The 12,380-nt window shown below is 41.6% G+C and overlaps 1 protein-coding gene across 1 annotated transcript in view; it reads left to right on the top strand.

Annotated features, from left to right (window-relative positions):
- Positions 1–10,250, top strand: part of WNT3A (Wnt family member 3A) — a 220,472-nt gene extending 210,222 nt beyond the window's left edge. Inside the window, exons 3-4 of the mRNA XM_075315890.1 lie at positions 6,737–7,002; positions 7,166–10,250. Coding sequence (XP_075172005.1) covers positions 6,737–7,002; positions 7,166–7,645 — 746 coding nt within the window. The 3' untranslated portion in view covers positions 7,646–10,250. The remainder of the gene's footprint in view (positions 1–6,736; positions 7,003–7,165) is intronic.
- Positions 10,251–12,380: the final 2,130 nt, after the last annotated feature.

The raw sequence follows: 12,380 nt of genomic DNA, 5'->3' as shown, positions 1-12,380 counted from the left end.
GAAAATTGTGGCGTGCAGCCCCCAGAGTCAGCACTTTGTAGAACCATCTTTCTTTGTCTTGCATTAGTATTCAGCCCCCGGAGTCAGTATTTGTAGGACCACCTTTCTCTGTCTTTTGGGGCCTGTCTCTCCAGCTTTGCACATCTAGAGGGGACATTTTCTCTTCTTCTTCTTTGCAGGGCTGTAGAGTCGGTAAACCAAACCTGCGACTCTGACTCCGACTCCTCAATTTCCCTTGCACCAGCTCAGACTCCACGACTCCGACTCCCACATATATTGCTTATATTTAAGTAAAAAATTTATTGTAGTGCAATGTGAACATCAGACATTTAATCAGTTGTATGGTACAGTAATCAAGATATTTAGATAAAATATAATTATTGGAATACAACTTTAGAACACAAAAAACTAATAAATTGTAAATATGTAATACACTATGTAATATAGAATATATATAGATATAGATTATTTATATATTATATATATATATTGTGTATATAATATATAACACTGTGTAATACACTATGTAAGTGGCAAAAAACAGTTTTCAACAAAAACATACTAAATACCATTTGTGGAGTCCATGAATTTGTTGTGAGAAATAGAATTGCCTCCATCAGATGACCTCAAATCTGACCTAATAATGTTAAGGCTGGAGAACAACCTCTCTACAGTAATTTGGGTTGGAGCAAAGCCGTAACCACACGGGCAACATCTCTAACAATTTCTGGGTATAAAGGAATTGCCTCATGCACAGTCAGTTTTGATGAACGGTTACATTTTTCTATTTCTTTGAGAGCAAATGAAAAATTTTACTGAAATCTGGTCAATCTGCTGCTATAGGAGACGGAGTGAAGTCTTTTTCCTTGTGGCAACGCTTTGCCTGCTCTATGTCATCCAAATACTTGTCAGAGTTAAACTCCTCATCTGATGAGGATGAAGATATGGCAGCAGTAGCACTGTCAGGCCCCAAGTCCTCTTGCACCTGGCAGTCCTGTAGCCGCTCATCCTAACTGCTACCTCAGTCAGAGCTTCTTTTCCTTTAGCAAGCTGTTGATCATCAAGCAGTATACGATGACTTGGGTCCACATAAACAGCTGCCAGAAGAATTTTATTTTCCAATAGCTGTGGCTCTCCCCGTTTCATTGAAGCAGAAATGCCATCTGCGATTAAACCTCCTCTTTGGGACAGGCAAAATAGCAAGTTCTTCCACTCCCTTATGAAAATTCCAGGAGTTAAATCCTCAGCTTGTAATTTTTTAGTCACGATAAATGGGTGATAAAGCAATTCCTTCAATTCAGCCACCTGTGTCCATTGACCTTCACATATTGTTACTTGAGGGTTCGCCATATCTATAAGAAACTGGTTTAGTTCAAGCAATCGCTCAGTCATTAAATAAGTGCTGCCCCACCGAGTGGCTTGATCAACAATTGCCCCTTTCCCAGCACGTCTCTTCAAGATGGAATCAATTTTAGGGGTTCTGGCGGCAATAACCTATTTCCTCACTTTTCCAATCAGATTTCCAGCATGTCCCTCTTGCAGACTGTCTCTTATTGCCAGCTGTAGCATGTGCACAACACAGCGCATGTGATGAATAGGAAAGTGTTTTGAAGCAGCTTCAACAAGATCATCTAATTCTAAAGTATCATTTTGCTGTTCTGTTGTAATACCTGCTTGTTGCTCAGTTACATGAGCAGCGCTGTGGCTCCATCTCACACATACTGAAGCCTACATTCTCTTCTAGATGTTGTTCATTACTCTCATTCATCAGTTTAATTGTACTTCTCATGTTTGAAGCATTGTGCGTTACAATAGCAAGAACCTGTTCTTTTTTGAGTTTGTAATCTTGCAGAACTTTTTCCACTAAGGCCTGAAGAAACTGGCCGGTGTGATGAGCTTTACTATCTGTTACTGCCAGTGTCTTGCTAACAATTTCTTTCTTGTCACAAACATATTGAACATTGATGGCAAAATAGTTCACTCTGTGACATGTGCAGGCATCCATTTTAAGAAATATGAAGTGTCTTTTCAAAGTCTTTTTAAGATCTTCCTTTTGTTTAAGGGCTTCTTCAATCACTAATTTTCTAATACTTTCTCTTTCCAGAGAAACACCAAGTTTGCAGCCATTTCTCCATTAAGAGCTGTAAATGCTGGTCGTGTAAATAACGACAATGGTACACCGTCCTTCACAACAAGCTGTAGGAGCGTCTTTACACATATCTGCTGTCATTGTTACAGTAACTTTGTCACTTACAAAATATCTGGTTAATGATGTTTGAGATGCTCTCTCCTCCACCTTTGGCAGGAAGTGCTGGGCACTGGTTTTTTGGTGCTGCTGTTATTTTTCTCAGTCACAGCTTTGAAAACTTCTGGGTGGAAGCGTTGTAAATGTCATTAGATTGGAAGCTCTTGTAGGAGCATTTTTATCACTGCCTGAGCATGCACTGATTTTGGCATCACAGCATTTGTTTTCATCTGGGTCACTTGTCATACATTGACACACAATATTTTTCATCTTGAGTCACTGTGAAATGCTCAGATACGGCTGACTTCATAGGGAGCCTCTTAGACATTTTGTAATCATACAAATTCACTCTCAAAATAATTTTGTCCTATAAATAAAAATAATGTATATTATAATTCCAGCAACAACAGGGAACCGTGTACAGTGGGGAAAATAAGTGTTTGATACACTGACAATTTTGAAAGTTTTCCCACTTATAAAGAATGGAGAGGTCTGTAATTATAGACTTCACCTGTGAGAGACCGAATATAAGAAATCCTATAAATATTTTCATGAAAAAATCCGTATTTGATACAATAGAAAAACAGAAGTGAATATTTGGTAGAAACCTTTGTTTGCAATTCCAGAGGTCAGACGCTTCCTGGAGATTGTTTCTCAGGTGAAGTTACCTATGATAACAATGTCAGACCTCTCCATTCTTTGTAGGTGGGAATCAACAGGGGATCAAATACTTATTTTCCCCACTGTATAATTTTGGATAGAAATAAAACAAACTTTGCATAAATCAATAGCACAGATGTCATATAAAGTGTGTAAAATATGTCATTAGATAGCTTTACTGTGAATTTCCAATCTCAGGCCTTTACAGATCACTAAATGTTTCCCATCAGATGCTTCAGTCTATGAAGAGGGAGGAGGGAGCAAAGACTGATAACAGAGATAATAATTTCTATACCTATATAAGTCCTCATCAATCCTGTTGCTGTATTTTCCTGTATATTGTATGTATATTGTATAGAAGCTATCCTCCCAAAAGTACATGAGCTCGAAGAAAAAACAAACAAGCATGCAGCATACAGAGATGACATACAGCATACTGGACTATTGATTTATGCACAGTTTATTGAGAGTTTAAATATGCTTTAAGAAGTAATTACCTTACTCTTGTTCTCCTGTTCACACTAGCAATTCTGAGATGAGTGCAGGCCTTCCTTCTTTCGGAGTGTGGTTACTTTTTACCCTTGCCTGTAGAGGAGGAGCTTCACTGGTGCTCAAGTGCAGCACAGACTTATCTCAGCTCAGACAAAGCCTAGATCCACAGGCTACATACATTCACACATAGCGTTTTTGCTGCATTTTAGGAATAGGGGTCTGCAAAAGGAAGCAAAACGGGGACAAGAGCAGGACAATTACCCTGTAAACAAGTATGGATACAGAATAAATGGGGAAAAAAAAGAAATAGGCTTCTGCCTACTTTTGATAATCAAAGGAGGTAAAGCAAACAGCTGGGGGCCGCAACATTCAGTTGTCAACTTTACCTTTGGTTGGATATCAAAAACAGAGGGGATTCCACTCTATTGTTTTTACAATTATTTAAATAATTTAAAAAAAAACAGCGTGGTCCCCCCCCCCTATTTTTGATAACCAGACAAGATAAAGCAGACAGCTGGGGGGCTGGTATTATCAGGCTGGGAAGGTCCATGGTTATTTGGGCCTTTTTAGTCTAAAAATATCAGCCCTCAGCTACTCCAGAAGAGGAGCATCCATTAAATGTGCCAATTCTGGAGCTTTGCCTGGCTCTTCCCGATTTGCCCTGGTGCAATGGCAAATGGGGTAATACTTTTTGAGGTTGATGTCAGCTGTGAATTGACAGCAAGCATTATGCCATACTTATCATACTTTTGATCACCAACAGCTCAGGTTTGCAGCCTTGAAGTTGTCTGTTTTACCTGCACTGGTTATCAAAAAAAGGGGGCAGTCCACGTCATTTTTGTTTTTCTTTATTGTTCACCGCAGTGTACAGGCAACATCCCCATGCAATAAAGCTCGTAGACTGGTTGCGCTGCTGGCTTTCAACAAATTTTATTAACATATGAACATTACCGGAACTCCGATCTCTGATATGGATTTTTTTTTAAAGTCCATGTTCGAGTCTGAGACCTTCAAGACACCTGGAGATCGGTATGAACCATAAAATTTACAGTACGGATTTGCTCATCCCTAATTCTGATCCATGTATTATCCTGATTACCTGAATTCCTCAGATTTATCTGAGCACATATCCTTAACCCCTTAACGACCGCAGGCCGTAAAATTACGTCCTAAATGACATAATGTTACTGCCCGCGGTCCTCCGGCGGCAGCATGCCGCGATCGGCACACATCTCAGCTGATTTTCACAGCTGAGATGTGTGCCTGCTAGGCACGAGCAGAATCGTTATCTGCTCGTGCCGTTTAACCCCTTATATGGCGCTGTCAATACATGACAGCGCCATTATAAGCGCGATTGCGGTAATATTTACCTTACCGCCCGATACCGGAAGTCACGTGACGCAATCACATGACTCCCGATAGTTGTCATGGTAGCACAGGGTCATGTGATGACTCCTGTACTACACCTGACTTGGTTTCACTTTCGCTGTGCCCGGGGCACAGCAAAAGAGAAAGACAGCGTATCTGCTGTTTACAGCCTTCCAGCTGTGATCAGCAGATACTGCAGAGCGATCGGAATGCTGATCGCAAAAGCCCCCTAGGGGGACTAGTAAAATAAAAAAAAAAAGTTAAAAAATAAGTTTTAAAAAATTAAAAAAAAACAAAAAAACCTAAAAGTTCAAATCACCCCCCATTCGCCCCATTGAAAATTAAAGGGTTAAAAAAATAAAAAATATACACACATTTGGTATCGCCGCGTTCAGAAACGCCCGATCTATCAAAATATAAAATCAATTAATCTGATCAGTAAACGGCGTAGCGGCAAAAAAATTCCAAACGCCAAAACGACGTTTTTTTGTCGCTACAACTTTTGCGCAAAATGCAATAAGAGGCGATCAAAACGTAGCATCTGCGCAAAAATGGTACCGTTAAAAACGTCAGCTCGAGACGCAAAAAATAAGCCATCATTGAGCCTAAGATCCCGAAAACTGAGAACGCTACGGGTCACGGAATATGGCGTAAAACGTGCGCCACTTTTTTCGGACAAACTTCCGATTTTTTTTAACCCCTTATATAAAAGTAAACCTATACATGTTTGGTGTCTACGAACTCGCACTGACCTGAGGCATCACACCCACACATCAGTTTTACCATATAGTGAACACAGTGAATAAAATATCTCAAAAACCATAGTGCTATCGCACTTTTTTTGCAATTTTTCAGCATTTGGAATTTTCTTTGCCATTTTCTAGTACACACTATGGTAAAACTGATGGTTTCATTTAAAAGTACAGCTCGTTCCGCAAAAAATGAGCCCTCACATGACCATATTGACTGAAAAATAAAAAAGTTACGTCTCTCAGAAAAAGAATGGCGGAAAAAAAAAACGGAAAGCGAAAAATCGGCCGGTCGTGAAGGGGTTAATATTTGGTGCCATTTGGCTTTTTGGCTTGGAATCAATTTAAACATATTATTATTATTATTTATTATTATAGCGCCATTTATTCCATGGCGCTTTACAAGTGAAAGGGTATACGTACAACAATCATTAACAGTACATAACAGACTGGTACAGGAGGAGAGAGGACCCTGCCCGCGAGGGCTTACAGTCTACAGGGAATGGGTGATGGTACAATAGGTGAGGACAGAGCTGGTTGCGCAGTGGTCTACTGGACTGAGGGCTATTGTAGGTTGTAGGCTTGTTGGAAGAGGTGGGTCTTGAGGTTCCTCTTGAAGCTTTCCACGGTAGGGGAGAGTCTGATGTGCTGAGGTAGAGCGTTCCAGAGTATGGGGGATGCACGGGAGAAATCTTGTACGCGATTGTGGGAAGAGGAGATAAGGGAGGAGCAGAGAAGGAGATCTTGTGAGGATCTGAGGTTGCGTGCAGGTAGGTACCGGGAGACTAGGTCACAGATGTAGGGAGGAGACAGGTTGTGCATGGCTTTGTATGTCGTGGTTAGTGTTTTGAACTGGAGTCGTTGGGTGATGGGAAGCCAGTGAAGGGATTGGCAGAGTGGCGAGGCTGGGGAGTAGCGAGGGGAGAGGTGGATTAAGCGGGCCGCAGAGTTTAGGATAGATTGGAGGGGTGCAAGAGTGTTGGAAGGGAGGCCAGAGAGCAGGAGGTTGCAGTAGTCGAGGCGGGAGATGATGAGGGCATGCACTAATGTTTTTGCTGATTCTTGGATATCCGAGCATATCCGAGCCCTTGATACTTTGGGCCAATATGAGAGTTTGATTATTGAAGAGAATCTCGGAACGCTCAATCCCCCGTCATTTAGAATTATACCGTCTTCATGTACAAATTCAGATTCTTATCTCATTTCCTCCATTTCTTTCCAGCTACACGAGAGTCTGCCTTTGTTCACGCCATTGCCTCAGCTGGAGTAGCGTTTGCGGTAACCAGAGCCTGTGCGGAGGGATCTGCGACAATCTGTGGATGTGACAACCATCACAAGGGTCCTCCGGGTGAAGGCTGGAAATGGGGTGGTTGCAGTGAAGACATGGACTTTGGAAACATGGTGTCTCGAGAATTTGCAGACGCTCGTGAGAACAGACTAGATGCTCGTTCAGCAATGAACAGACACAATAATGAAGCGGGAAGAACAGTAAGTAACTTTGGTTAAACTTTGTACAAAGCTCCTGTTTTTCAATAGCAGTCCCACAATAAGATATGTTAAGGAAAAGTTTTCTTAATAACTAATTCGTCTTTGCTATATTAGTGATGATGGGATTGTTGACTAAAGCCTGTCTTGTTTCCTTCTTCTACAGTCCATCACAGATCACAGACATCTTAAATGCAAGTGTCACGGGCTGTCAGGAAGCTGCGAGGTAAAGACATGTTGGTGGTCACAACCAGACTTCAGAATGATTGGAGACTACCTCAAGGACAAGTACGACAGTGCTTCAGAGATGGTCGTGGAAAAGCATCGTGAATCCCGTGGTTGGGTGGAGACCCTTCGACCTAAATATACTTTTTTCAAACCTCCGACTGAGCGGGATCTTATTTACTATGAGAGTTCTCCTAACTTTTGTGAACCCAACCCTGAGACGGGCTCTTTTGGGACACGAGACAGGATATGCAATGTCACCTCTCATGGTATTGATGGGTGTGATCTCTTGTGCTGTGGACGAGGACACAACACGAGGACTGAGAAAAGAAAAGAAAAATGTCATTGTATCTTTCATTGGTGTTGTTACGTCAGCTGTCAGGAATGTGTAAGGGTTTACGATGTCCACACATGCAAGTAAGCAAGAATTCATGGAGAAGACTCTTCCAATCCGTAAACTGGAGACTGTGTTGTCCAGGCTTGGCTCACTGAGTTTTTACAATACGATAGAGAACTTTAACTGACTAGTGTCCTACAACTCCTGGCAGTCCCAAGATGTGCAAGGAGAGTAGCCGTCACTTAAGTGGAAATATTTTGAAACTCCTTGATACACAATGCTGAACAAAGGAAACGTTCTAACATGTTACCCTGAAGCGAAACGTAGATGTAATATTGTGTCACTATCTACCTTCAGAGGATAGTTACCGATTGTTAGAGAAGGTTCAACTCTGACGAATAGGTGTCTCCGATTTTAACATTCCAGATCCAATTCTTATACTGTAGCAAAAATACACTGCCAAATTGAGGGAGAGGAATTCCAGTTCCTAGAAGTAGATTAAGCATAGGCACATGCCTTAGTTGCCATATTTGTATCCTGAGCATTGCATGATGGTCGGCTTCATGTGGGCTGGACATTGTTAACTTGAGATATGTATATTGCAGGCAGTTAATTACATCTCTCCTACCGAAGCGAGAATATCCACATCATAGAGGAAATCTGCCAATGGGCTTCATCCCAATATATAACTTGTCAACATTTACATATTCGAGGGCATTCTTGCAGTACTTTCATAGATTGCAAATTACTTTCCATCTTTGCAAAATTCATTATCTTGCATTAAAGTTCCTGCGTGATTGTTTTTTGAGAGTAGAAAGAAGAACCTCAGCACCAAATAGGACAAAATTAGTTCAATAATGCTGCAAAAAGTGAAGGAATATTGTAGTTCGACACCACAGAAAAAAATCCAAGGTCTCAACCTCCTTGGAGGTCTGTGACACGAAGCGCTAAACATACATGTGGTGGACTCCCTGCAGCCAATGCTGCCATAGCGCAACCAACGCCACACTCATGGACTCTTTAGATAACTCTACATGCTTCCATCCCAGCTCTTTGTACACAGCTATCCTTGAGAAAGACCTTCAAGATGTTGAAACGTTGGATTTTTTTCTGTGGTGCTGAGTTGGAATAAGCCTTCACGTTTTGCAGCATTATTGAACTCATTTTGTCTTATTTGGTGCTAAGGTTCTTCTTTCTGCAGTTGAGGACCTCATCCTTTCCTCAAGCACATACCTAATGTCCTGGCTTCGTTACCTTATTTGTTTTCAAGAGTAGCCTTGAAGACGATGTCCAAAAAAAATGTTAACCCAAGAAAGTGCTTCGACTAGTGAGAGCGGTCTTACTGCCTGCACTATACAGCTCGTGTCATATGTCATGTGAGCAATAACCGGGATCGGGTAGATGGTTACAAAGGGATTTACAAAGTAAAGTGAACCCTGACGAGCTCAGCTCCTTCTCACATGCGGAGTGCTCTGTCTTCACACTCCCAAAACCTCCATCCACATTCACGTGTGACTGGTAGCCTCTTGGACAATACTAGATGGGGCTTCTTATACTGTCGTTTCAGCTCCAAACCTCATAAACCTTCCACTCAATACAACCATTGACATAATAACATTTTTAGAACTTTCTTGCTATAGATTTTGATCAATGTTTTATTGTAGCAAGCCAAAAAAGTCCACTCCCTCCGACCAACATACTGATGAGGCCAGAACTGGAGGAAAAGGAAGAATCTCGAGGGGAACATTTGATCGGGAGAAAGCACTAATCAAAATGTTATTTTCTTCCCTAAATGCTGCTATCCACATTTTAATAACTACACAAATATAATTACTTTCTTTCTATGAAAGAAATTGTTTAGATTTTAGTTTTTTGTTTTGTTTTTTTTAAGATAAAAATATGTGAAGTTTTGTACTAATTCATCTTCTGGTAAAGTTTGTCTCCGTTTTATAGAAAGGTCTTAAATTTATTGGAAAACAGGGAGAGCATCAGTAGGAGAGTGCAATAGGCAGCGGGCGGCTCTTCAAGGGCCATCAAAATTGTAGTCACAAACCTTGGGAAGTCTCTAGATAAGAAATAGTGACACAATGAAGAGCTTCAAAGACATCAAAGCTTGGAGACAACTAGATTACGTGAGTTCTTCAATGAAAAGAAGTTGTTCTTGATAACGGATGAAAAAAGTGAGAAGGTCTTGGTCCATGGATGATAAGCAGGTCAATGAGAACAGAGCTTGTCAGCCATGTGACTCTTGTGATGACCACAATTGGTCATCAGACCAAGTTCTCCACGCGTCTCATGCCCTCATCTTCTACTTCTACTCACCTTTCACTGTGGACCTGTCGCCCTGCTTCTTCCAGGATACACGTCACATGTGTAACATGACGATCCAAAGCTATGTACAATTTAGGCCATGACTTTTTTTTTTTTGTATTTCCTAAGTTGGATGATTTTTTTATGACTATTTATTTTATGAATAAATGTATATATTAGTGAGATTATATATTTTCAGAGATAACTTGTCGGGACAGTGTTGTTATCGCTTTGCTACTGTTGTTGTGACCTCAAAGTCTTACTCTGGTTCCTACTGACAGCACATTAGTCATGGCGTTCTGTTTAATACCATTGTGTTACCTGTACATTGCTAGATGTGTTAACTCTATATTGATAATTAAATATGGATTAATTTTAAGCAATGCTCCAGAGAATTCAGAAATGTTTTCCTTTCCAGAAAACAAAAAAAGGAACACAAATACGTTCTTCACATTACATGAGGTGGAGAACTTTAGTTTCTACCCTGGTAACGTATATGTGCCACTCATACCAGGGTGTCCAAGTCTACCATGGGGAATACTATCAAAGAGACAATCATCAATCCAATAAATGGCCACTTTCTCTTCTAATGCTTTGGACCTCTCTTGGTCTTCAGAACCACAAAAATTTGTTACATCATTGATTCCACTAGATATTAAAACTGTTCTGTGGGAATATTGGTCTCGCTGGATGGGATATCACTGACAGTCACCAAAGCTTAGGTGGACACACTGATATATTGTCTACAGTCAACTCCACCTTCTCCCAGTGATGCTGAAGGGATTTCAAGGAAAACTCGCTGCATATTCCTGGAACCAATGGATGGCTATACAACTTTTGTCAATTTTGGCCTGCTAAAATATGTCATAAAGGAAGGAACATGGTCAGCCACAATGTCCAGATGTCCATCTAAAGGTCCACCTTTACTGCATCTCCACCAGCCAGATAGAAAAAGGTGATCAATCCATAGATATGAGGAGGCAAGGTGCACCAAGGAAACCGTCCCCACAATTATTGCACATGCAACAAAAAGAGGTCATCTAGCTACAGGTATCAGAGGAGCCAGGGTGCATCAAGAAAACCTTCCTCCACCAACCAGACAGAAAAAGGTCATCTATCCAATGGTATCAGAGTAGTTAGTCAACAAAGAAACCCTTCCCCAACCATTGCTGCTTCTCCGACAACCTAAAAGGAAGGGGTCATCCATCCACTGGTATCAGAGGAGCCCTTGTGCACCATAAAAACCTTGCTCCAGCCAGACAGGAAAGAGTCAGACATCTACTAATATCAGAGCACAAGGGTGCACCCCCAAACTTTACCCCACAATTACTCCACCTCAACCAATAAACAGGAATGGGTCATCCATACACAGATATCATAGGAGCCAAAGTGCAGCAACAAAACCTTCACCCACACCATTACTCCACAATTACTACACCGCCATCAGCTTGACTGGATGGATGATCCATCCATCCATCCACAGGTATCAAAGTTGTCAGGGTGCACAAAGAGTACCTTTCCCACAATTACTGTACGTCCACCAGAAAGAGGTCATCTTTACAGAGGTATCATAGGAGCCATGGTGCATCAAGAAAACCTTCATCACACCATTCCCCAAGCTCCAGCAGCCTGACATGAAGGAGTTATTCAAACAGAGGAATTAGAGGAGCCAGGGTGCACCTAGAGATCTTTCCACAACCATTACTGCACCTACACCAGCCTAACACAAGGATACCAGCTATTACTGCACCTCCACCAGAAAGAGGTCACAAATCCACAGGAGACAGGGTGCACAGGAAAACCTTTGTCCACCATTATTTCACCCGCACCAGGATATGTTATAAGAGGGTGCACCTAGAAAACGTTCCTCAGCTTTACTGCACCTCCATCCACTGGTATCGGAGGAGTCATGTTGTACCAAGAAAACTTTCCCCATTATTACTACTGCACCTCTATCAGGATGGGGTCATCCATCCACAGTGTGACCGTTTGATGGGGGTTACTCACTTGGCTTTCAATGCGAGGAAGCACCCATTAAACACTTCCATTAAAAGTCCTTAGGCTTAGCCACAGATAAGCTGCACCTCACAACAACAGATGGATTGCAGGTCCATAACATTTGCGGTTCAACCAGACAGGGTCAGATACACTTCACTAACAAAATCCCACTGAACCCCGCCAGTATACATAAACACAGAATACAGTCCGTTAACTTTGCGGTTAGCTCGTACAAGTTCATATAGAGTACTCAAGTGTCCCATTGACCTCATCCAGCATACTGTATATAAACACAGATTATAGCCTGTTACCTTCGCGTTACACCCGCACAGGGTCAGATACACTTCACCAGTGAAATCCCACTGACCCCGGCCAGTATACTTCAACATGGATTACTGTCTGTTACCTTTGCGGTACGCCCGCTCAGGTTCAGATACCCTTCACCAGTACAATTCCACAGCCAGTTACATAAACACGGATTACAGTCTGTTAACTTCGCGTACTGCCTGCA

Source organism: Anomaloglossus baeobatrachus, chromosome 6, assembly GCF_048569485.1.
Source record: "Anomaloglossus baeobatrachus isolate aAnoBae1 chromosome 6, aAnoBae1.hap1, whole genome shotgun sequence".
Lineage (NCBI taxonomy): Eukaryota > Metazoa > Chordata > Amphibia > Anura > Aromobatidae > Anomaloglossus > Anomaloglossus baeobatrachus.
This window is presented reverse-complemented; position numbering and strand designations above follow the sequence as displayed.